General features: G+C 42.2%; 2 protein-coding genes across 4 annotated transcripts in view; one reads left to right on the top strand and one right to left on the bottom strand.

Annotated features, from left to right (window-relative positions):
* The window catches only part of Paip1 (poly(A) binding protein interacting protein 1), a 28,213-nt gene extending 11,049 nt beyond the window's left edge, over window positions 1–17,164 (bottom strand). Inside the window, exons 1-5 of one of the 3 annotated variants that reach the window (XM_036207444.1) lie at window positions 16,932–17,164; window positions 15,308–15,477; window positions 7,542–7,727; window positions 4,626–4,738; window positions 105–216 (exon numbers count right to left, since the gene is read on the bottom strand). In XM_036207444.1, the coding sequence (XP_036063337.1) occupies window positions 105–216; window positions 4,626–4,738; window positions 7,542–7,727; window positions 15,308–15,403 (507 nt within the window). In that variant the 5' untranslated portion in view covers window positions 15,404–15,477; window positions 16,932–17,164. Of the gene's footprint in view, window positions 1–104; window positions 217–4,625; window positions 4,739–7,541; window positions 7,728–15,307; window positions 15,478–16,098; window positions 16,765–16,931 lie in introns of those variants that run through there. The other 2 variants (XM_036207441.1, XM_036207442.1) reach the window with 2 other exon arrangements.
* On the top strand, window positions 16,471–25,208 carry LOC118596511 (translation initiation factor IF-2-like). Its single transcript, XM_036207446.1, has 3 exons — window positions 16,471–16,986; window positions 21,672–21,756; window positions 24,937–25,208. The coding sequence occupies exons 1-3, from the start codon at window positions 16,471–16,473 to the stop codon at window positions 25,092–25,094; spliced, it is 759 nt and encodes a 252-aa protein (XP_036063339.1). The 3' UTR covers window positions 25,095–25,208.
* Window positions 25,209–26,168: the final 960 nt, after the last annotated feature.

Here is a 26,168-nt window from a genome sequence, read left to right as displayed (position 1 = left end):
ACTCCTCCCAAGTGCTGGACTGCAGGCACTTCTCCCTCGGCAGAGGTCACTGCACTTCCTCCCTGGAAGCATGCTGCGTGTTCACTAGTAAGAACCACTCTCACCTCCAGGTTAAGGTAGAGCTCTCCCAGAAACAGCACGAATGCGTGGAACCGTTTCCGAGTCACCTCGTCTCCTTTGGCAGCTTGGTCTTTAACTTCATACTCCGTCCGGCACCTAATGAAGACGAGGCTTTGTGTGTGTGAACAGAAAACAGGACGGTCACCTGTCAGTCTAGTGACTGACAGCAACACAGGCTAGTGCAATGACTGTCCTGACCTCTTCAAAGACGCAGTGTCAGATACTGACAGGAAGAAGCAGAACACTATCGGATCAAACTGTAATATGAACAATACAGACTTCACAAGGTTTACAACATTCTAGCACCAAAACAGGAACATCACATCACGCCTTACAGCTATTGTTGGTAAGAAACACTACTTCTGTCCATCTCTAAAGTGTTCTTTCTTTCCTGTAGAGAATATGTATGTATGTGTACCCAGGTAAGCTGAAGGGGTGGTGGGGGGATCCTTAAGTTTTTGTGGGAAGTGGGGTGGGATTGAATCTGAAGACTTGTGTGCACAAGGCAACAATGAACTATATCCCCAGCCGCATTTTGCATTTTTTAGATGGATTTTAGCTGAGTTGTCCAGGCTGGCTTGAACTCACTATGTCACTTAGCCAAGCCTTCAATCCACGGCCCTCCTCATCTGCCCTCCCAAGGTCTGGGATTAGATTTTGTACCACCACATCCAACTAAATTCTTTACTCTTATTCTTCCCAGTATATATTTATCAGTGATTATACCTTGGGTTAAGAAACAAAACAAAAAAAACCACACCCGCACCAGTTGAAACCATAAAGTCCAAAGCATTTAATCTGTCTCTCTTTCCAATGGAGACCGAAGGTGTCAAATAACTGATTTTTTCTTATTTATTTTTCCCTAACTCAGTCCACTGGCTTCACACAGAAACCAAAATCTTGGGGTTTATATTCACAGTTCCAAGGCATCTAAACTAATCCTAATTGTCTACCTTAGACTCTAGAGGGGAATTATGGTGTTAGCCACTATTACTAAAATGAATTTTTTTTAAAATAAAGGTTTTCATTTTCTTTCTTTTTTAAAAAAAAAGTAGTAGGAAATGGCTGGGAAAGTAATTTGTTTTATAAAACTGATGCTGACAGTTCATTTTTTTAGAAGGGGGGGCTGGAAAGATCACTCAGTAGTTAAGAGCTTTTGGAAACTGAATGGTTTCCACATAGCCAGCTTGCAATAGTTTTCTTTAAACGAAGAAATCCTCTCTTGCCCAAACGTTTACTGGGAGGTGTGAAATGACCACAGACTTACATTTATTGTTCCATGTAGCCCGATTCTAATATCACGTGCTATACCCTAATGAGCACCATTTTTTGAGTCAAACACAGCAAGGTATGTTACCTTCTCAAACATACTAAAGGAATTCTCATCAGAAGCTATACATATGGAAAGGGCACCAGTTAAAATAGCAAAAGGGCTAATTTATCAATGGCAACTCAGCTATCCAAACCTTTTCCTACTTTCTCTCTGTCGTAATTTAATAAAACAGACTTCTTCTTTCATAAATTTCTAAGGCCATAAGACACAAAGGATGTGCCTAAGTAAATCCTTACTACCATGCATAGATAATTATCCAGATGAAAGACCCTAAATCCACTAAAGCTCTTTTCAGTTACAGAAAGAACCTGTGTTTATTTCACAAAGGTGAAAACAGAAACCAGATAACCACCCCCATACCACTGCACCTTTCTTTTGTCTTTTGCAAAGTACCTAGATATAGTCTTTTAAGGGTAGAATTGTGCTCAGTTTCCCACTCATATTATTGACAGTTTTACGTTACTGTAGAAGTTCACACAGTGGAAAGAAAGTCAAAGAAAATTCAATGAGAAATTTAATAAGGTGGCCTTTCTGGCACCGTACCCTGCTTGTAATCTACTTTCTCTCTCCAGACACTACAGTTTGTACTATTACAGTAAGGACATTTTTTAGAAATATATGTAACTGCATTTTTATTTTTCCATCCAAACTGCATTTATCCAGAGCCATTTGAATCGTTTTTTCTTGAAAATTTACTATTTATATGTGTATAGGTGTTCTGCCTGCATGTTATGTGTACCGTGTGCACACAGAATCCAGAAAAGGGCGCCAGGACCAGAGTCAGTGGTGGCTGCGAGTGGCCGGCCATGCAGTGCTGGGAATCAAAGCCCAGACTCTGGGAGAGCAGCCAGGTACTCCTAACCTATGAGCCCTCCTCTCTCCAGCCCCATTACACTTTTTCTTACTCATTCCTAGACATCTCTATTAATGCACTAAAGAGCTCATTGCTACGTATAAAATTTCTAATTTTTACTTCATCTAAATTTGACTTCCCCCAAATAGAATTTATATGTAACTAAATTTTCTAATCTAAATTTATGGCTTATGGGTACAATGTCTTGCTCAAAATAGCTTGGACAGCCCGAGATATGTTTGCTTGTTACATACTTCCTACTCGTCTTGCTTTAGTCTGACGTGCCTGGTATTTAATCTGGTACAGGACAGGAGCCCATCTATCCTTTCCTTTTCTCTGAATGGCTCTCCACTTGAGCTGCTGGCACAATTCAGCTTTACATGTGTATTTCAAGTACCACCTGTATCAATCGTTTCTTACATTTTTTGAAATTAAGATATAATTACATCATTCATTTCACCTCTTCTTTCCTCTCAAAATACACGGTCTCCAGCCTTTTAATTTTTAATTGTTGTTGCATGCATGCATGTGCATACCCTGCTCAGTCCGTTTAATGTTACTTGTATGCATATAATTTCAGGGCTGAGCACTTGGTATCAGATAACCAATGCCTCTTCCTGAGGCATGCAGGATAGTATTTATGTAAACTTGACACAAGCTAGAATTAGCTGAAAGGAGGGAACCTCAATTGAGAAAACACATCTATAAGATCTGGCTGTAGGGACTAGTAGATCTAGTGGTTGATGTGGGAAGGCCTGGCCCATTGTGGGTGGTGCCATCCTTAGGTGGTCCTGAGTTCTATGAGAAAGCAGGCTGAGCAAGCCATAGGAGCAAGACAATAAGCAGCACTCCTCCATGGCTTCTGTATCAGCTCCTGCCTCCAGGTTCCTGCCCTGTTTGAGTTCCTGTCCTGACTTCCTTTGATGCTGAACAGTGATACACACGTGTAAGCTGAATAAACTTTTTTCTCTCCAAGTTGCTTTGGTCATGTGTTCCATCCCAGCAGCAGAACTCTAAGACACTAGGGATTATGTTTCCCTACTCTCAGCACTCCTTAGTTGCCTGCAAGTCTCTGTCTAGGGTGGGACCCTCTGAGTTTTCCTCTTCCATGTTAGCTGGGTTCTATCTTTAGAATTCTTACTCAGAAATATCTTGTAACGATTCATCTTTTGATGTGTGTGTCTGTGCACACACATACATGCAGGCTTCTACTGTGCAAACTAAACTCGGGGGTTTGCACTCTAGTCCCAAACTATATCTCTAGCTTCCCATTAGATGTATGTTTAAAGAAAAAGTGATAATAAACTTATTAAACATGAAAATAATTTTATTGCTAAAGACCACTCAAATGATGAGATTTTTAAAAAATTAGTTTTAATTCTTTGAGGGAGGATCTCACTCTGTAGCTTGGGCTTAAGTGGAATTTATTATGTATGCCAGGCTAGCCTTGAACTTGAAGCAATCCTGTCTCAGGTGTGAACTACCATACTCACTTTAAGAAAATTAGGGGCCGGAGAGATGGCTCAGTGGTCAAGAACATTGACTGCTCTTCCAGAGGACCCAGGTTCAATTCCCAGCACCCACATGGCAGCTTACAATTGTCCATAACTCCAATCCCAGAGGATCTGACACCCTCACACAGACATGCAAGCAAAACACCAATCAATGCTCATAAAAATAAATTATAAAAAAAAGAAAATTAAAGTTTTCCCTAGTAGTTCATGAATCAATGCCAACTATTAAGATGTAATTCCAACAATGTTTGTATAATCTAAACACTAATTCTACACTATAAAAAGGTGTACTACACGGTAAAAAGGTGTACAGCAAAGAAGATTCCACAAGAACAGAGAACTATCTAGACTAAATAATTAAAATTTTAGAGCTCTTAAAATAGCTATTATATAGCAATTAGAAAAAACAAGAGCCAATGATAGATGGAACATAATAGAAGAGTCCAGATTTTAAAAGTTCAAGTCTAAGAAGAATGCAGTGTGATGCAGGTGGTAGTTCAAATCAATCAAGGAAAACAAATCACTCATTTTTATCTAACTTAAGTTCTCAAACCAAAACTACCAAAGTACTTAAAAACACACCAGTAATCAATTATCATTTTGATGATTCTGGGAAAGGCAATCCTAAGTCCAAAGCCAAAGGCAAAGGCTATAATAGGAAAGACTGACATATTTGATTATAAGTTTTAAGATTTTTGGAAATCAGACTGGTCTGCCTATATCCCCCTGCAACTCTCTATATCATAAGGGTTTTAGAAAACATCAATGGTCAAATTCTATTATCTGTAATTTCATTCACACTGACCTTTGAAGTAGCAACTGGCGGAAGTTGCCGCTCTGTGGGCTAATTGTCAGATGATGGGACAGGTAATTACACAGGCGAGCTCCCATGTAAGAGAAATTTGGGATAGACGTAGCCTTTTAAAAAGAAAAGTTTTGTATGACACAAATACATTATTATCAATGCAAACACTTAGCAACATTTTATGGAGGAAAACCATTTTGGCTACCAAAGTGAACTATATAGTATATTTTAAAAGGTTTTTGTTAGGCATAAGACATGAATCCTCCCACCTATCCTTATACTAAGAACCACAGTACAAAGAAAAATGTTTAAGGCAACTTCTCCAATTCCTCATTTACCTGAGGTTACTGGAAACAATTAGAAATGTTTCTAGATGTTAACCCATTTTTTGCAGAAAATACCGATGTGTACACAGCTGCTTGGTAACAATTACGAATGATGAGAATAGCTGCCAAACTATTGATCAATGTTGCTTCTCAGGGCAACAAGACATGCAAGTATTCTGTTTGTGAACTTGGCCACTACTAACCTCCCTAGCTTCTGTTTGACACACAAAAGGTAGTTAACAGTACCCGGAATGAACATCCCAAAACACTTGGACTGAAAAGGAAATCAAAACAACTGTTTCAAAGTAGAAGATGAAAAAGTAACAATGCAGTTAAGAAAATACCACATCCTCAGGGATGTGTAAGGTAGCAGAAGCAGCCCTCAAAAACTCCGACTTCACCTGCAGATTTTAGAGAAGAGCGGAGGACACATGGCACCACCTCAGGGTAGATGAGAAAACTCACACCCAGGGGCCAAGGAGCCTGACTCAGGTCACAGAGAACCAACCAACCACAGCTTCTGGATCCATTTACTAGAAGACAACGAGTTACCGTCTCTGCTCAGGTTTGTATAAAGTGGACAGAGTTGGAGTAACACTTTAGTAATCATTGAGCTAGAGTACCCATTTGTAGAATCTTAGCATTATCAGAAACAACAAACGCTTTATAATTACATATTTTTATTTCTAGGGTTTTTTTTTTTTTTTGGCTCACATTTGATTCATTTCAACAAGAAAAAAACCACTAATTTCTCCTTGTATCATATATGCTTTACAAAAGAAAGTCAAACTTCTGCTTTTCCCATTATTGGCTGAAGGATTTTAGTCTTTATATCTACGATTTTTCAGTTTAAACACAATTTCCTACTTGTTTCCCCACATGGGAAAATGAGACTTTAGCTACCACTTACTTTAAGCAAGTAAAACCTCTTACCTCCCATTCTCTCCACCTACAATATGATTTTTTTACAACATGATTTTTTTTTTCTTTTTTTTAGACAGGGTATACTCGTATACTCTTCTTTCATTGAACTTTCCATCAGAATGCCCCACCCCCAAGGTAGAGAACAACAGCAGTTCACATGGGGAAACAACTCAAGGTCCACTGAATGCAAAACTTATTATTTCAAGTGTAAAACTTGGAGATCCAATTAGCAATGCTAGTAAAGACCCCTTCCTTTCTAGACTATCTGCTTCCTCTTTGTGGTTTCATGTGGCAGAATTGAGTTACACACCTGATGATTAAGACAGCCTCCCTAATCTTGAAACCTAAAGATGACAGACCTAGACCTCTTAGAAGCTGGAGTAATGCCTATGGTTTCTATCTTTGTAACGTATGCTCTTCTGTACATGTTAATAACTCTTTGGGTACAGTAAAAAAGGAACCTTCTCAAACGTAAAATCGTACTGAAAATAATTTTAAAAGTAAAGTTTTGGTGGAGAAAGACAGCACTGTCTAATACAGTTTGTACCCTTATATGGTATTAATGTGCCACTGCCCAATATGTGACAATGAAAGCTGGTGTTATATGACATTATACCTAGTTATAAGAAATAACTTGTTTATATGTTAAATTGTTACCATCATATAAGCTGGTAAGTCTTTTTTTTTTTTTTTTTTAAGATTTATTTATTTTTTATGTATTCAGAAGAGGGTGCCAGATCTCATTACAGATGGTTGAGAGCCACCATGTGGGTGCTGGGAATTGAACTCAGGACCTCTGGGAGAATAGTCGGTGTTCTTAACTGCTGAGCCATCTCTCCAGCCCCCTGCTGGTAAGTCTTTTAAGGACTTAAGATACAAGTTTTTAAAACCTAAGAGTGAGCCTGGTCAAATCCTACAGCCTGGAGGGTTGAGGCAGAATAACCATTAGTTCAAGACCAGTCTGGGCTAGATAGTGAGTTCCAGGCCAGCCTAAAATACAGAGTGAGGCCTTCTCAAAAACACATGAACAAACAAATCAATGAAGACAAGAAGAAATGTTGAAACTTAGTGTTGGACTATTTTGCAGCCTGGCTTATTTGTGTCTATCTATCTCAGTGCTGGGGACTAAACTCAGGGCCCTGCACTTGCCCGGCCAATATTCTGCCACTCAACTCAATCCTCAACAACTTCTGAAAGAGAGCTCATTAGTGAGCGAACAAATTTCTCTCACAACTTTTTCTCACGTCTCCAATAATCCTACAGAGTTAAACACAGGGGGAACCCGCAACGGCTTTGTGTATGTTAGGTTCAATGCAACAAAAGGGGCTTATGTGGACGGTAGGTGTGATTCCTGTGTGGTTTCCTTGTCAGAGCCTAAACCCTGCTTTGTATCACTGCTTATGTGTGCAGAGCCCTGGCTAAGCTATAGGGGCTGCTTCCACAGAGCTGTGGCTATGCAGGTCAGCTGACAGTATAGCCTGGCTCTAGCCTTGGGTCTCTAAGAACAGAAATTTTATCCAAGTCACACTTCAAAAGCTCCTGTTAACCACAAAGTAGTAACAAGTACGGATGGAACTGACAGGAACCCGGCCTCCTTCAAAGAATATTCACTATCTCTGGGCTCCAGAGAAACTAGCAGGTCACCTTCTGCTATGAGCCTACCTACCTGTTGGTAGATGAGTTCCACAAGTTCTTGCAAAGCATCGTCTGTGGTGACCCATCCATTCAGGGTTTCTGCAAACTGTTCAATTTCTGTTTCAAAACTGCCAGGCTGCTCTGTAAGATGATTCAGAAAATCCTGAACATATTCTGACAGAGTGGGATAATCCTCACAACCATCCTCATAGGACTCCTACAGTTCAAAAATGAAAACAAACAACAACAGAATAAGACAACTGAATTCCTATAACTACCAACAGAAGCATGCAGTGGCTTTAATTTGGGGTCTTTAGGGATCTCACATAACTGTAAAGAACATCACAAAATGTAAGTGCATTCAGCTTGCTGGTCCTCTTCTTTGTCTAACTGACATGTTTTAACAGAAGAAGCTCCATTAAGACAAAGAATTGTCTTTCCAATCCTAGCAGACTTATGGCACAGAAATAAAGTTTAAAGGAATTTCACTAAAAAAAAAAAGTAAGAAGTAAGAATCTAGTTACAGATGAAATAAGACCTAGTTACAAATTTTGCACTAAAACTATAGGGAAGGGATGGACCAAACATACAGAGACCAGAATTGTCAGCCTAGGAACATTCACTATACTGTACTATCTAGTCTATCCTTGTAGATGTTTGACAAAGTCTATACTGAAAAAAAACCAAAAAAACAAAACAAAACAAAAAACAAAAACAAAACTAGTATGCTTTGTCATCTATTTGTCAATACCTAAGGACAGGGAAGCATATTTAACAGCTCAAATATAAAATTACATCATAATAAAAGTGGCAGGAGACTTTCTGGTTGCTTTATTAGGTTTCTAACCAATCTGGATAGTAGCAATAGCTCTAAGATACTATTTTTTTCCCCACTGAAAACATCCCATTTTTGGTAGTTGCTAAGCCTTATAAATAATGTCAGGAGTCTTGATAAAATTATGAAAAAGGTATCAGGCCAGAATAATATCCCTCCTGCTCTCATCACACGGAATACTTTCTAAAGCGTGCTGAAGTCTATATGTTATGTTCAAACACATACACGGCTTGATGATGTTTATCCTTCTCCAAATAAACTCAAATTAGAAATCATATGAAATATGAGCAAACTAGAGAAGCAGCTTATGAAAGGCTTCAAGTTCTAGTCAGTGAGTACAAAAAATAGTCACACAAGGGCAATTTTTCCTCTCAAGGCACACGGCAATAACTCTAGCACTAGACACTGAGGTAGATGGGTCAGTAGTTCAAAACAAGCTGTATGCTAAGTGCCAAACTGTTCAGGTGCTGAAAGTACTTCCAGGACACTGTAGTGCCACAAATAAAGTGGACAGAGTTTTCTTCTCATAATCCCAGGATGCAAGGTACATTCAGATGCTGAAGTATTTGGAAAGCAAGGCCAGACAGTCTTGAGAGTTAATATCTGGAGGTGCGTGGACAAACGCTCAGAGTTAAAAGCACTTGTTACTCTTGCAGAGGTGCTGACAACCACCTGTTAATCCTGTTCTAGGGGATGCAATGCCTATTTCTGACCTGTGCAGACACCACACACATTACTTGTAGGCAAAACACCCATACACAGAAAATAAAGCAAATAAGTCTAAAAAATATTTTTAAATGTAGGAGTTAACATCTGAACTGACGGAAAATGAAAAACAAAACCACTCCCTCCCAAAAATCTGTGGGAAGATATCCTATGCAGCAGGCAGATGCAGCATGCTGGTTCCAAGGAGGCTTGACTTAACTAATACCTTTGAGGAAAAAAAGTCAATAGCTAAAACAGAAAACTGAGGAAGGGCTGGTGGTGGTCAAGAGTCAATTAGAGATGGATCATGTATGATTTGGAGGGGCACACTAAGGAGGCTAATTCTAAGTGCAGTGATGGAGAAAAGGAGAGTTTATACAAGGAAGGACTGAATGCAATTTGAATAATTTGTGTATGGTCACAAAGCTAATTCAAAATTGTACTTTTATATTATCATGTACTATCCTCAAAATAACTAAGTCTCAGAACACAAATTTAACATTTTATATATAAGTATGTTCATTGCCAAGAAACCTATCTAACAATCTAAGCAAGAATTTGGTTAAATTTATTACTGTACATTCATATAATTGGCTTTTATATAGCCACTTAAGAAAAAAGACAGAATTTATATATACTTATATATAACTCATATATGAAAGGATATATTTATGTCCACCCTTCTAGAAATAGTCCCAAGATAATTTAAGTAAAAACAGCACACATACCCCTCTCCATTTTTTTTTTTAAAATTTGTGCAGACCTAACATTTCTGCAAAGCTAAACAATTGCCGACACATCTGGAGTGAAAAATGTTATTACAAACACTGCTACTCTACTGGAAAGTTGTGAAAGCAGTTAAGCATTACAAATATACACATTATTAATATATTTAACTACTTACCTGTGTGAATTTCAGAAGTGTTGGTATACATGGTTAGTTTTATAGATTTAAAGAATCCTAACTTATTAATATAATAACAAGACGTCTGAAGGCATCAGCTGAAGCCACTAATTTTCTATTAAATGTCATTCATTGTGACAAAAATGCAGTTTAGAACATCCAATGTCAGCTTTATATAAGATCAATAGAACCCTCAAAACAGAATTCAAGTCTGGTAAGTAAAAGCAAAGCTGCTCTGGGGAGCTAGAGAGAGGCTCAGCGGCTAAGAGTACTGGCTACTCTTGCAGAGGACCTGGTTCAATTCCCAGCACCCACATGGCACCTCACAACTGTGTATCTCCAGTTCCAAGGATCTGACACCCTCACACAGACATAATGCAGGGAGAACATCAATGCACACAAAATTAAAAGAAAGAAAAAGAACCAAGCTCCTCTGAATACAGAACAGAGGACCCTTAGGCCCACCATCATAACAGCATCTTCAACAGAGAGGCAGTGCACCATACTTAAATCAAAGTCTGCATCACTTTTCTAGCATCAGATTTCTTTTCCAAAGAATTTTTCTGTCTTCAAGATGCAGACAACTGACTTCCAGGCTGAAGAATATTTTTCAAGCTTTGTTTTTCTTAGAACTTTATAGCAAGAGATTACGAGGGACCACTAATTTATAAATACACCTTTCATGAAGGTATTTTCTATGGACTGTTCGGAGAACCTAATCCCAGTCCATGGAAAGAGGAACCTGACCAGACACTGAACTGTGGAAGGATCAAGACTACTTAGGTTAGCTGGACTGAACCATGAAAAGGATGGAGAAGAGTCAACACACTAAGTTCCTGCCATAACCATGTTAGAAGAAAAGAAAACTGTTTTATACTTGAGTTTAAAGAAGTAAAAGAAATGGAGACACACACCTAGAGTTCTAAAAAGTGAGATTTGAGAGTTGTTCATACAAAGGAAAGTGATTCAGATATCAGATTCTGAGAGCAGGCAGGATTCACAAAAGAGGTAATAAAATGGGCATGACAGAGAAACATCAGCTCAGAAATCAAAGGAGAGCTACGTAAGAGATCTTTAAAGACTACAAAAGGTAACTCTGACATCTACCACAGGACATAGCACAATGGAACTTTGAAACTCAACAGATTTTTATATTGTGTTCAGAGCCTAAGAGGAAGGCAGTTTAAGAAGACTACATATTTAAAAATCAGATTATTTACAGTTATAAAAATAGTATCAACGTATCTAGGGGGATCAAACTGCAGAGATCTGCATTCAGTAAGAATTAAGTAGTACCAGCCAGGTGGTGGTGGTGCATGCCTTTAATCCCAGCACTCAGGAGGCAGAGTCAGGCAGATCTCTGTGAGTTTTAGGTCAGCCTGGTCTACAGAGCGAGATTCAGGACAGGCACCAAAACTGCACAGAGAAAACCTATCTTGAAAAACCAAAAAACCAAAAAAAGAAAAAAAGCAGTACTAATGATAAATTTCTTACTGAAAACAAGAGAAAAAAAAGCAGTAGTAACTTGAAGATGCTTTTAGGGGAACAAAAGCCTTTTTGGTGGTGACACACAAACATTTCTACAAACTAATGCTTTTTGAGCTCCTACACGGAGCTATTTTACTAGTAGGTAAACTATGATTACATATAATAGCCATATTCGTTTGAGGACAGACGGATACAGTAACCTGCTAAGACAGCATGAAAAGGTAATTCTAGAAGCAGGGTCAGAGGAAGGACTGAAGACAAGGAGCACAGGGTTTTGAAGGAGCTAAAATGGCACATTCAAAAACTACCACACAGGTTGTATATGTGTATGCATGGGTGCATGGTTGTGGGTGAACCTGTGTGTGAGGTCAGAGGACAACTTTCAGGACCCATCCTGTGGGTCCCAGGGACTGAACTTAGGTCATCTGCTTAGCAGCAACTCCCTTTACTTTGCTGGCCATCTCACTGATCCAACTATTTAGAAAGGGTAGACTTTCTGGATACAGGAGACAGGCCACTAGAGAACAGAAGTAAAGACAGTTTTCTCCACTCCGTGCCTCCTGACCAGACTTGACTCATCATCGAGTATTGACTATTTGTGGAGTGAGGGAATCTAGCTAACTCTGGATCTTTATCAGGAGACGTTTCCCACATAGGAGCTTATCTGAAGAGCTGGGCCCAATGAGGACTCTCCCACTCTGTACTCAACGATTAGAAAAGATCTAACCTGGACTATGAGTAAACATTAGTGCAAATAAGATTGAGAAAATACTAGGGCAAGGGAGCAAGCCCAGGGATCCAGAATCACCACAAAGGTAGCCAGCCAGGGAAGAAACTGTTGGTGAAGCTGCCATTATGCTTCGCCCAGTTTTTGTTTTTAGAATTCCAGTTCATTATGGCTATTTCTTATGATTTGAACAGAAACTAGTAACAGTAAACTTTTCCATATCCTACTTAAATGTTGACAACTAATTAAAACACTCCTTGAAAAATAGAAGGTCAAGTATCAAGGTCCAAAGAAGCTTCTAATTCATCATTTGTTTTAGTACTCTCAACAGAAGTTGATGTACTCATAGATATCACAGAATTCCTACAGACAAGATTGATTCAAGGTAAGTGGTGGTGGTGGAACAGAGAAGACGGCTTGGTGGTTAAGAGCATATACCACAGGGCTGGAGGGATGACTCAGTGGGTAATAGTACTGCCTATTCTTCCAGAGGATCCAGGTTCAATTCCCAACATCCACATGACAGGTCACAGCTGTCTGTAACTCCAGTTCCAGAGGATCCAACAGTTAAAACTTCAAACAGACATGCATGCAGGTCAAACACCAATGTACATAATAAAAACAAATCATTCATAAAAGAAAGAAAAAAAGAGCATGTACCACTCCTGAAGAAGACCTTGTTCCTTCCCTAGCATTCACATGGGCCACTCACAACCATCTTATGAATCCAGTTCCAAAGAGATCTGGTCTCTCTGGCCTGCTCAAACGTACTCACCTGCACACACACACACACACACACACACACACACACACACAGAGACATATGTACTCATAATTAAAAGGTCATCTGAACTGTATTCAGGACTTTGAAAAGAAAAAAAAACAAAAAACCCCCACAAAACCAGTATTTCTCTTATTATAAAATAGTCCATGTCAACAAGGAGGAAAACAAATAGACAAATGGGTAACTGTTTATGGCTGCTAAAAAGTCAACATTCTTTTTATTTTAATTTTTCTTTTCAAGATTTATTTTTATGTCTACTGGTGTTTTGCCTGCATGTATGTCTATGTGAGGGCACCGTATCTCCGGGAACTGCAGTTATGAGCTGCCATGTAGGTACTGGGAATTGAACCTGGGTCCTCTAGAAGAGCAGCAAGTGTTCTTAACACCTAAGCCATCTATCTCCCCAGTCCCCAAAGTAAACATTCTTATGAGCTGCATTACTCAACTACTCACAGCTCTTCAATAGTTCCTTCCCTTGCTGAACAATACAACTCTTGGCAAGCTACTCTGAATTTCCACTTTTCATGACAAATGGCTCTTTCACCAGATCAACTGCTCTTCCTGCCATATTCATCCTTTCTAGCCCCAAAGCATTTTTTCTAAAAGATGCATGGAGTTTCTATTTCCACAAAGTGCAGATTCTCCATGTGTCAAACAAGAAGAGAACCAAATACGGATTCCAAAAGGTATGCAGTCATGAATTGTAAGAAGAACAGAAACTGAAACCACAATGAGCTACAGCATACCTATCAGGATGCTCAACAGAAACTACCAGTGCTGGCTGGGAAGACTAGCAAGCAGCAAGTAGACCTTGAAGAAGCTAGAGTGGAGTGAGCTCTTAGAGAAGACAGACAGCTGCTCCCACTAAGGCTGGCTGCCCAAATTCCACTTTTACTACTAAGCAGAAATGAAGGAATAGCTCAGTCAGGACATGGACAGAGACAATGATCTTATTCACAATAGCCCCAAAGTAGAAGCTATCCTTCCATCAATGGACAAATGGAACCTTGATATAGTCAAGTGATGTGCATAAATCACCTCAAATTGTATGTTACAATATGAATTTAGATGTAGAGTTAGAGCAGCAATCTAGTCTATAGACCTTCATTTATGGAAGCTTTGAAAAATGACTTTGTAACATGCCAGCACAGGAGAGGCTGTGAGGCAGGTGGCTATCAAGTTCAACGACAATTAGGAATACATATCAAAACTATCTGAAACAAACCCCAAACAAAGCCCCAGTGGCTATACCTGGGCATGAGGGCTAATTCTAAGGGCATACATGGGGCTTAGAGGAGGATGCTGACATTTTTTCTCTTTGGCAGTGATGCTAGCCGTCTAACTCAGAGCAGGGTTCACACTGTGTTATCACTCCACAGACTAAGAGTGAGGCCTCATGCTAAGGAGTATCAGTCATCTTTCCAATTCACTACTATTATCCCTCTCCTTTCTAAAGTTAATCTCTACCCCTGACTCCGCTGGGTTTAACAAGCACAGCAAATTTCTTCCTCCATAGTCCAACTAGGCTTTGTGCTGCCTTCTACCAAGAAAACTAGGACCAATTAAAATTTGCTACATTATTGACAAAGAAAAAAACGTGAGAAAAGTTCTTTATACCTGTGTACACTTATGTAAACATGTCACCAAAATTGCTTACATATGAAGCGTGGTCAAGTATGCTGTAATTCCAGACCTGGGAGGCTGAGCAGGGGGACTGCCTTGCTTGCCTCAAAATCAAAACATGCAAAAAATAAATAAATAAAAACAAAAACAAAATAAACAACAAAAACCAACTAGAAACGTTCACAGTATTTCTGCATACAACATGTAAACAGCACCAGAAATATTTTAACATAATCGATGAACTTCCTCTAGAAATAAAGAGCCCAGATGTGCATTTCTCAACATTCATTAAACTACCTATTTACAGCAAAAATGGCTATTTACTCCAAGGCCACCAAAGAATATTCTACAACCTGGCTAAAATCAAATTAAAGGCCGCTTTCCTGGCCACTCACTGGACAGGTTGTCCATAAGGTTCAGAAGCAGATTTTTAGTTTTACAAATTCAAGACATTAGGCTTTTTATTACCAGGTTTGCGTTATTTTCTATATACTTTTAAGTACTAGGAACACAACGATGAAACAAGCAGACAAGAATTCCCAGTCTCACAAGCTTAACAGTCAATACCTTGAATATAACTACAAATGATATTCCGGAATCAGGCCTTCAATGAATAAGACATTTCTGTGTGTAGTACAGAAAGCAGCCAGCACACTCTAGTGAAAGACTAACCACATTCTTTCGATAGTATTAACCCAGGGTTGTAGGAGGGAAAAAAAAAATGTACTCACTGTATAATTAGAATAACCTGATGGGTAAAATTCGGGGGCGTTCGCAGACAGCTTAGACATGAGTACGGGAGCCACAACCACCTGGGGCTTAGCCATTGCTGACTCTGCTGAGTTCTGCTGTGGGATTTTATCCTGTGAACTAGGTGGAGCTCTCTGGGGCCTCGTTTGTTCTGAGAAAGGAGGAAAAAAAAAAAAAAAAAAGCAATGCTAGATGTATTCATTCCTTTGTATATAACAACTTACTACGTACTGAGAAACCGTCGGAGAACTTCCGGATTTGAGGAGTTCAAATACAAAATGTAAGATGGTTAAGAGTCCTACAAAGGGCTCGCCAAAAAAAAAAAAAAAAAAAAAAAAAAAGGAACAATAGCCTTGCTTTGGCTCACCAGGGCACGTACCTGCCTCCCAAAACGAACGTTCGAGAGCTTGTCCCACCCTTTCCCTCTCTAAGGAGTTTGGTTAAGAAGAGGGTGCTCGCCTGGGGGGCCCCCCCGGGTTCACCGGGGAAGAAGAGGTAGGCGGATTTTCGACTTCCACCCGGGGCGCCAGACCTCGCACCGGGGGGCCCCCGGCCCCTCCCCCAGCCGGAGCGCACAAAGGATTCCAGCCACCACCTCCTTCCAAAACCCAGCTCCTACCCGGTGCCGAGCGGGGCCCCTCGGGGAATGCTTTCGGGGAACCGGGGGGTGGGGTGGGGTGTGGGGGGCGCGGGTTCGGCGTGCGCCAAGGGCCGCCCGCGGTGGGGGGAAGGCTGGCCCGGGAGCACCGGGGCCCCTCGAGCTGCTCCGTACCTGGGAGCGCCCCAGGTCGGGGAGGCCGCGCGGAGCCGGCGGGGGCCTCGCTCTGGGCCCCTGGCGGCGGGGCGGTCCTGGGCTGGCGCAGCGGCGGCGGCTGCAGGAAACCCGGGGCTTTGGGCTGCGGCGGCGGCTGATGCCGCGACCGCTCCGCAGGCCCCGCTCCGTTCGGGAACCCGCCGCCCTCAGGCCCGCCCCCTCCGCGGCCCAGGCCCCGGCTCCGCTCCCGACCAGCACCTGGAGCCCGATCGAAACTGTCCGACATGCTCCTGCTCTCCCCACGGGGGCCGCCGCCGCCGCTGCTCCCGAAGAGGACGCGCGGGGAGGCGCCGCGGGCCGCCTGTCACCGCTGCGCCTCACTCAGGCCTCATGGAGGAGGCCGGCCGGCCCTGCTCGGTCCTCCGCGCTCCGGGGGGTGGGGGGGCTCCCCCAAGCCGACGCGCCGCAGCACAGCGCCCGCCTCCCCGGCTCCCTCCGGCTGGCGGACGCTCTTCGCTTAAGCCTCCGCTTCCCCCCCCCCCCCCCACGCCCGTCCGGCCCGCGACGCAGTGGGGCCGAGGCGGGTCACAGCGGCCCCCCGCGGCCCGGAGGCCCCGGGCGCGGCTGCCCTCCCGCCGGCTGGCGACGGCTGCTCGCGTTCGCCGATGGCGGGCGGGCGGGCTGGCGGGCGAGCGGGCGGGTGGGCGGCCGGGCGGCCGAGGTTCCCCACCCCCCGCCGCTTGGACGAGCCGGGGAGGAATCCGGGCCAGCAGGCGGCTCCGCAGCCGGCCGCGTTGCGCGTCTCGCCACTCCCGGGGTCGGGCAGAGGGGGACGTGGGGGCGACGCTTACCCGGCGACTCCGACCTCCTCGGCTAGTTCTCTGGAGAAAAAGTGCGAGACTGACGGTTGGTGCCAGGAAAATAATCCGGGGGGAGGGGGCGTGGGCGCCGCGCCAGGGTTCGCCGACGCGCACCGAGGTGGGCGCGCAGGTGTGTTCAGGGATAGTGCTCCGGCCGAACCCCGAGGCCTGGCGGCGAAGGGGGCCCGGGCCGCAGCCCGGCCGTCTGCTCCGTTAGCTGCGGAGGAGGGGCGTGCAGACAATCCGAACACAGCCCGCCTTCCAGTTCCCACCAAGTGTCATCGCCACACTAGGTCGCGTCTACTACCCAGCTGCCGCCGCCGCCGCCTCCCTTGTCTCTCTCCCCTCCGGAAACTTTTTAGGAAATGCCCTACCTTTCACTGCACGGCTCCTTCAGCCCTCTTGCATCTTCTACCAGCGCCGTCCATTTAAACAAACAAACAACAAACAAAAACACGCGAGCAACCATTGCAAGCCATTTAGGTGTTTTGTAAATGTGATAGAAGCCTCCTTAAATGAAAGACAGATGAAAATAATTTTAATATACTTATTCCTATAGACTCAGATGGTATCATTACAACATGTGATTAATGTTAAATGGGAATGGCATATTCTCTCTCTTTCTCTCTTTTTCTTTCTTTCTGAAAATTAGTTGAAGTCTAATGTGTATTTTACCCTTAAAGCACATCTCAGTTGGGACCAGGCACATTTAGAATGCTCAAGAGCTACATGTAGTTACTGGTTGCTGCATTGCACAGCTCAATTCTAGTAATTATGTGTAAATTGTTGTTTTTTGTCAGGGCTGATGGTGCTAATGCCAAGTGAAAGGTAAATGTAAGTAATGGAAAAGAGGGAGAAATAGATGCCCTTACAATTGGATTGAACCATCTTCAGAATTCTGAGATTAGTCCTGTGATTTAAGGAAGGCTTAATGTTTTCTCAGTTTTCATCTACAGGATCGTTTCAAGTAGGGCCCAAACTTCCTTGTTAACCTTTATTAATTAACCACGAGAATATGCTGTCACATAGCTCGACAAGAAAGTACAGTTTTCTTGAGTGCAACCATGAGTAAATGATTTGTGCTCTTGCTCAATGATACACAAGATTTCAGTTTAAAAATTGGCTGGAGACGATGCTCTCGGCATTTTAAAATGTGTGTGGCTATGGGTAGTGATCATCTCTTCTCAATCCCTTATTTTTTTGTCTTCGTCATTTTTTGAGACTAAAGTCTCCTGCAGTTCAGGCTGACTTCAGTGTAGCTGAGGCCAACTTTGAACACTGGATCCACCTGCCTCCACCTCCCAAGGGCTGTGATTACGAGCATGTACACCATGCCTGGCTCACAAGTTACTTGTAGTTAGAGTTTTCCTGCCTGGCCCAGTCAGGACAAATCTCTCTTACCCACTCAGACCCAACCAAGAAAGCACACAGAAACTTACATTGTTTACAAACTGTATGGCCGTGGCAGGCTTCTTGTTATCTACTTCTTCTATCTTAAATTAACCCATTTCTGTTAGTCTATACTTTGCCACATGGCTTGTGGCTTACCAGTGTCTTTACATGTTGCTTTTTATGGTGGTGGCTGGCAGTGTCTCCCCCCAGCCATCCACTTCCCAGAATTCTCTTCTCTCTTGTCCCGCCTATACTTCTTGCCTGGCCACTGGTTAACCAGAACTTTATTTACACAGAGCGATATCCACAGCACTTCCCCTTTTCTTTTTCTTTTTTTTTTTTAAGGAAGGTTTTAACTTTTACGTAGTACAATTACATATAACAAAACAATTATCAAGCAAGAATTACAGTTACAATATTAAAGAAGATATCCTATCTTATATTTGTGAGTCTAAGGTTTTATATATAACTTACCTTTTATTATAACTGAGGAAATTATAACTATCTAGCCTTCAACCACATCAAAGACCTCAGAAGGATACAGTATTACCTGAGAACCGGGAGAAGGATGCAAGCATTTTTCAGGAGTCTTTCAAGAGTAGACAGAGACAGCTGGCAGCCTGGACAGTCACCTAATGTTCCTTTGTAAAGTTGGGGCATTTGTCTTCAGCCCACAGGGCTAGAGTCTCTTGGTCACTTCTCTCAGTGTCCTGTAGAATGTCTGGTAGTTTCCTCTGCGAAGCAGGAACCTGAAGGACCATTTTGTCAAGCAAAGTTTAGTGGTCACCTTTCTATGGGTCCTGCATGTCCAGTTGATCAAGCAGTCCAGGCAAGAACAGTTTCTTGCCCAAATGGCTATTTTTGCCAAGGTGAAGATAAACTCCATATGAAGTGTCTTCAATGCCCATCCTCCTCTCTGAAGTAAATCAGTGTTGCCAGGAGCAGACATGTCTCACTGTCCAGAAAGTCTAAATTTTAAAAATATTTTAAATACCATATTCTGTAGACCTTTGAAGTGTTTGAAGATTACCTGTCTATCTGAAATATCTCTGTGTATACCTAGAAGACTTAACTAACATGGCTATGAGTATGATTATCATAGACGACCAGTTATTACTCTATTTTTAATAATCCATTACAATTTTAAATGAGCTGTACAAACATAATACCTTAAACAAGAGTAGAAATATACACACAGTATAACAAAATTAACTTTAAGTTTGTATCAGTAGACTAAAATCTATACCAATGTAAAATATTTTAAATGAGTTGTTGCTCTTTAGAAGTAAGTTCATTAATCTACCCTTTCATCCTATCATATCTATATCATATCCCCTTTTTATCTTTAGAAAGAGATTGTATTTATTATCAACCTGCTTTAAATAAAAATATTGGTTTTTCTCTGTCCTACACCAGAGGGCTCTTCTGATTTGGGACACAAGAATCTCTTAACCTTTTCTTTTAACAATATGCCTGGGTTTAGAGAAGGAGTGAGCCAATTCCATCTCCAAAGCCAGCTTGATAATTTTGGGAATTTGGGCGTAGTTTCTCTTACTACTTCCTGCTGGAGGGGGGCACTGTATCTTATGGGGAAACAAAGAAAATTTTAGGATTATGGAGTAGTCCGTGAGGACAAACATCTGAGCCAGTTGCCTTGAAACCATTCTGGATGTTGGATCATCTGGGCCATGGTGTCATCGGAGACCTTTCAGGTGGTCTTGGCTGATCAAACCTGATGTATCTTAATCTGGAACAAACCCACAGCCTCTGGCTTTCTGTGGAAACAAAAGCAGAGACTCTTTTCCAAAGCAACATATCCTTATATCCAAATTTTGAAGTCAAGGTACCTTTAAAATTTACATATTTATTTAACTCAACAGCTTTTACGATCAAATCTTTTTCTGCAGTTAAAAATCCCAAAGACAAGACAAACCAGATTCTCTGTGTAATATCCATCTTTGTAAGACTGAAACACCGCTGTGGCTGCTGGCTCCGCCCACCTCAGCTTCCCAACATGGCGGTGGTACAGTTTACCACCAGCTCTGGGTCTGGAGTCATGTGTACCATCAACTATCAGAAGCAGTTCTATCAAAGCAGTGCATTATCCAGAAACTTTTTTTTTTTAACTAGCAAAGGCTAAATCCACCACGCAGCAGAGTAAAGTGCCGCTTGTAGATTCCTCATTCCCGCCGCACTGCAGGTCAGACAATCACGCCAGGAACCTGCCATAGTAGCTCAAACCAGCAGGCTGCCATTAACTTGAGAGAGACAACTAGGAAGCTGTTTTTAGCTCCCTTTTAGAATCTTTTTTCTCAGGTTTTAGGTGGAAATTCTTGCCAACATGTTGGATGCCATTTGTAGTTAGAGTTTTCCTGCCTGGCCCAGTCAGGACAAATCTCTCTTACCCGCCAGTCCCACAGTCGCTCAGACCCAACCAAAAAAGCACACAGAAACTTATATTGTTTAGAAACTGTATGGCAGTGGCAGGCTTCTTGTTATTTGCTTCTTCTATCTTAAATTAACCCATTTTTGTTAGTCTATACTTTGCCACATGGCTTGTGGCTTACCAGTGTCTTTACATGTTGCTTTTTATGGTGGTGGCTGGCAGTGTCTCCCCCCAAAGCCTTCCACTTCCCAGAATTCTCTTCACTCTTGTCCCACCTATACTTCCTGCCTGGCCACTGGCCAATCAGAACGTTATTTACACAGAGCGATATCCACAACAGTTACTTCTTGATTGGCCTTCTTTAGTATTTAGAGAAGACCCGAAATTGTTCAAGATCTGAAAGTGAGATGTTCTTACTGAAGCAGCTGTCCCAGATCTGTGCCAGGCTTTTGATTGCTGCCCCTCGGTTTCCCTTGAACAGTTTTTTTTTTGGGGGGGGGTGAGTGGGTACTAAAATTGAACACATGGCCTTGTGGCTTCTAAGCTTGTCCTCATTACTGAGCTACACTGCCAGCTCCTCCTGTTAAACCCTTTCATGGTGGATATTCACCTTTTCTACCACAGGCCTTACTAGGTGAGAATACAGTCTGTCTGCATCCATATCCATTCTGATATTGGGGAATATTTATAAGCTCTTGGTACCAGGGAAGATAACTCAGAGACATCCTTGGCTACCTCCCTACTTGCTGTTGCATAATTTTAGCCCTATGCTTAGGAAATATTAGAGATGGACTTGGGGTAACATGAATGAATTTGATTTGTAATGTGCAACCAGCAAATTCATTGATTTTTTTAAATGGTGTGTCTGCTACTGTTTTAAGAGTCTCACCTGTATCATTTTATGTAATCCTCATATCCTGTGGGGTAGACACTCTAATATGCTCATTTTACAGAAATTATGCCCGGAGATTACTGAGACTCAGCTCCATCTGGGGACTGTGGTAATGCTCACTTCTGAGTACTGGATACTGCACAATGGTAAGAGGCCCCTCGAAAAAATAAGTCTCATGTGGGGCTCACTGAAGATCGCTAGAAAAGCCCCTCCTCTTCATTTATACACTGCTTATTGATTATGGCAAAAAGAACTATAGAAAGACTCCATTCAGGGAGTGTGGGAGTCCACAGAGGTTTCCTAGTGAGTTCTGAGCTTGCTTTACCAGTAGGACTTCATAAGAGGATGATTGGACCACAGGCCTGGGTACCAGGTGTTTGGAGGGATCTGCACTTGGTTGTATCTAGCAGGGGGAGGTCTTTTTGCCTCATCCCTTGGCATTGTGATAAAAAAGCACTTTGGAATAAAGTTCTGGGCTGGTAGATTTTGACCCAGGCCCTCCCGAGGCTATCCTGTGTCTCTGTCTTTTCTCTCATTGTCTAGGTATTCCTTTCTATCTTTCTCACCTCTCCCTGCTCAAGAGTACCCTGGTCATAAAAGTGGAGGCTGGTCCCCCACAAGGGAGGATGGAAAGTATGGTGTACACTATCAGAAGAGGACCTGCCACAAACTAGGGCAAAGGTACCTTCCCTTTCCCTGTGCTTAGAAGGTGTTCTCCAGGAAGACTTCATGAAGCTGCTAGACTCTCCCCTGAGATGGCTGTGCTCTGAGAGGATGTCCTCATGGAACCTTGAATGTCAGATTGCTAGAATTTTTGTTTAAAAAAAAAAAAACAAAACTATTTCTTTACTATCCCTTTGAAGGCAGGTGGTACCTTATTGTACTTCTAGGTAAGTGTTTCTCACAGATTGAGATTGGTTCATAAGGTCCTTTCATAGGCTCGCACATCAGATATTTACATTACGATTCATAACAGTAGCAAAATGATAGTTCTGAAGTAGCCATGAAACAATTTTATGGTTGGGGATCACCACAACATGAGGAACTGTATTTTTGTTGGTGGTGTTCTCCCCCCACCCCCCTTGGTGGTGATTTTTTGAGACAGGGTTTCTCTGTGTAGTTACGGCTGTCCTGGAACTCACTCTATGGACCAGGCTGGTCTTGAACTCAAGAGATCTTTGAGTGCTAGGATTAAAGGCGTATGCCACCACCTCCCAGCATGAGGAACTGCATTAAAGGGTTGAAGCATTAGGTTGAGAACCACTGTTCTAGGTTCTAGCCTGGTACTTGGTCCATACAATCTTCAAGCGGTAGTGGTGTTCATTAGAATAGACTTGCCTTTTCCCGAGTCACCGTTAGAGAGGCAATAATGAAGACTGTGTTCAAAACTGACTTCAGGTCTGTCAGTGGACTTCATGGGAATAGGGAGAGCACCTTTCGAGTCCAGCTAATGAGAAACAGTTCATAAATATGAAGGAGGAAATATTTGCAAGGCACATAGCCAACTAAAGACATGTATCTAGAAAATACGAAGACTCATCAAAACCCAATTATAAAACAAAACAAAATAACCCAGGTAGAGAGAGGACATGTCACATTTATAGAAAAGCAAAAGAGTGGGTAATGAAATGCCATTAGTTTTAATTTTCAGTAACTAGTGGCTAACTATGTTGAACATTTTTCATGAACTTAAATGCTGTCTGTATCCTCTTTACTGAACTATCTATGCATGTAGGATTTTTTTTTTTTTCCTAAGCCCATGGAGACTTTCCTGATCCACAAGTCTCTGGTGCTAACTGGATGAAGTTACATTTCACGGAGGGCCCAAGAGCCCCAGAGAGAAAGACAATTTACACAGATGAGACCCGTGAGACAGACACATCAGCTAATTCTTCTCTTCCTTAACGATGCCTCCATTCATGGATAAAGGCATGTAAGTCACCGCGGTGATTGAGTAAAGAGTGAGCTGAGCTAGCTTAGGAATGATGGCCCCTAGCATCCTCTCCTGTTCCCTCCCACTTTCTTCTTCCTCTCCCAGATGTCTCCTCCTGTTTGTTCTCTCTGCCTACCAACCCCACCTATCCTTTCTCCTGCCTCGACACTGGCCCGTTCAGCTCTTTATTAGACCATCAGGTATTTTAGGCAGGCAAAGTAACACAGCTTCACAGAGTTAAAACAATGAAACAAAAGAATGCAACACATCTTTGCATCATTTAAAAAAAAAAATGAGAGAAGCTAGCATAAATCAAAGGTTAAAAAAAGAACTTCCAGAGTGTCAGTTGTTGCAGAGATGCCGAATAATAGGATGGTAGAGTCCATGAATGGGCCGCGTGCCTGTGATTAAGCACTCTGGTGCCTGTATTGGAGGTCCCTTACCTGAAGTCATTAAGCAATGGAATAAGCAACTACCCTTGAGAATCTGATGCACATGAAATTTTACTATGTGTAAATTTGCATATTGAAAGACCCTAACAGCAACAATTACGGCTAGTATTTATAATATAAATATAATATAATGCGTATAGAGTGCTTATGTTTCAAGTAAATACTTTGTATTATACCTCACTAGGTCTTCCAAACAACCCTATAAAGTAGGTACTATATTCCACATATATATAAGTGTGAAGTGTCCCCCCCATAGTCTTTGTGTGTTTGAATATTTGGTCCTCAGCTGGTGCCTAGTGGTGGACATTGGTAACTAGGGACAGACCTTGAGGGTTATGTCCAGCCCTACTGCCAGCTCAGGTGCTCTTACTGAGCTGTGTGGCTCCCCTGTCACATGTTCTCACTGCCCTGGGAACTGCTCTCCTTTCCCCACCATGGTGGGTTGTGCTTTCTCCAATCAGGGAGCTATTCATATACCAATTACATTCAAGGTATCAATTCTTCCTCCTCAAAATTGCTTTTGCCAGGTGTTTTGTCCCAGTGATGACAAAACTGAATAAACACTGCTCAAGATCTGTACTTAGTGATCGCTCCTGTTCTAGGTAGAACCTACAAGATCCTGGGTGGCATCTCCAGTGCACTACAGATTTAAAGAGAACTCTCCAAGTCATCCCCTGGCCACCTGACAGGAACCGAAAAGCCTGTTAGTGGGAACACGGCAGCATTATGAGGTGGAAGGGACTGCAAACTGTTCACAGTTGAGGCTAGACGGAGAAGGGCTGAGGAAGGAAGGCAGGCAACAGAATGAAAAACGAGGATTGAAAGTCAGAAATAAGGAGCCTGGACATAAAGGGGCAGCCAGAGCCTGAGCTGTAAGAGTAGAAAAATTGAGAGGACATTTTGAATGAGTAATTACAAGATCCAATATTCTAATTACACAGGTCAACTAATTGAACTGAGTGCTTGCTGGCCAGCAGGAGGTAATGTAGTAGCTGGAACTACTCATCAATTAGATGATGAACAGAGTCCAAGTTTTGCATCAAAGGAAGTGGAGTATGAATGTTTAATACATAAATATCAATGTAAATACCAACCCTGAGGTCTTTTGCTTCTGATGTATTCTGTTTCCATATCTCTCTAGCTTAAACTACTTACCTACCTTTTTATTGACATGTGGTCAAAATCAGTGTATTCTATTAAAATTTTTTTTTAAGATGCGTGTGGGTATTTTGCTTGCATTGATGTCTGTGTACCACTTGCATGCCATTGCTGGCAGAGGCCCTAAGCCAGCTTGGGATCCCCAGGAACTGGAGTTACAGACTGTAAGCCACCATGTGGTTGTTAGGATTGAGCCCTGGTCCTCTGAAAGAGCAGCCAGTTCTCAGCTGCTGAGACATAAACCTAGCCCCTATTCCTTCTAGCTTAACTAATATGACATGCTCACGTGTTTTCTTAGTTTTAAGAAGTATTTGCTGACTGCATAATGAAGCCAGACATTTTTTTTAGGTGTGAATAGCTTGTCAGTGAGTAAGACAAAATGCAGGCCCTTAAGGAACTTATATGTGTAAATCAGACAGATAGATGATAATAATGCAGGATAGACTGAATGTTTATGCTCCTCCTGCACTATGTCAGAAGCAAGGAGAGACATGTTTATACCTTTCCACAATAACAGAATTTATTAAATATCAGTAAATCTGCACACTGCATTGCTTTTGTTGACTGCAACTTGCAAAACATTCCTGATTGCCCTCAATAGCTGGCCATGGCCTTGGCTTTGTTGGAGGAGTTCAGTGGCCTGACTGGGGGAGGCAGAGAGCTGATAGGGATGCAGAGAGTCACTGCAGTGTTTCAATACTAATGAACCCAGTTGGAGAGCTGCTGGAGGTACCCAGCAGCAGAGTCTGCAGGGTCGCAGGGTTGAGTTTAGCTGCAGAGTTAAAGGCACTACAGAGGCAGGGTGGAAGCTGTTGAGGCCAGGTACAAAGGGATGAATGGATGACCATGAAGGGAAGGATGGTGAATGAAGCCGGTGATGGCAGCTGTGGGGACCAAGGCCGGAAAAAGGAAGCTGATTAGGAAAGGAAGCATTTACAAGAGACCCGCTGACACTGCTGAGACCAAGCTGAGATTAGATGCTAGAGATTTACACAGACAATACCTACATGTATTG

The sequence above is a fragment of the Onychomys torridus genome, chromosome 15 (assembly GCF_903995425.1).
Source record: "Onychomys torridus chromosome 15, mOncTor1.1, whole genome shotgun sequence".
Lineage (NCBI taxonomy): Eukaryota > Metazoa > Chordata > Mammalia > Rodentia > Cricetidae > Onychomys > Onychomys torridus.
Note: the sequence above shows the minus strand (reverse complement) of the source record. Positions and strands in the feature narration are given on the sequence as shown.

Bases quoted from the DNA above. Each gene is read 5' to 3' on its own strand.
- LOC118596511 (XM_036207446.1), top strand. From the start codon at position 16,471: ATGGAGGAGGCCGGCCGGCCCTGCTCGGTCCTCCGCGCTCCGGGGGGT. The intron at 16,987-21,671 runs GTTGGTGCCAGG...CTCATTTTACAG, and splicing joins GAAAAAGTGCGAGACTGACG to AAATTATGCCCGGAGATTAC. The intron at 21,757-24,936 runs GTAAGAGGCCCC...CTAATTACACAG, and splicing joins GTACTGGATACTGCACAATG to GTCAACTAATTGAACTGAGT.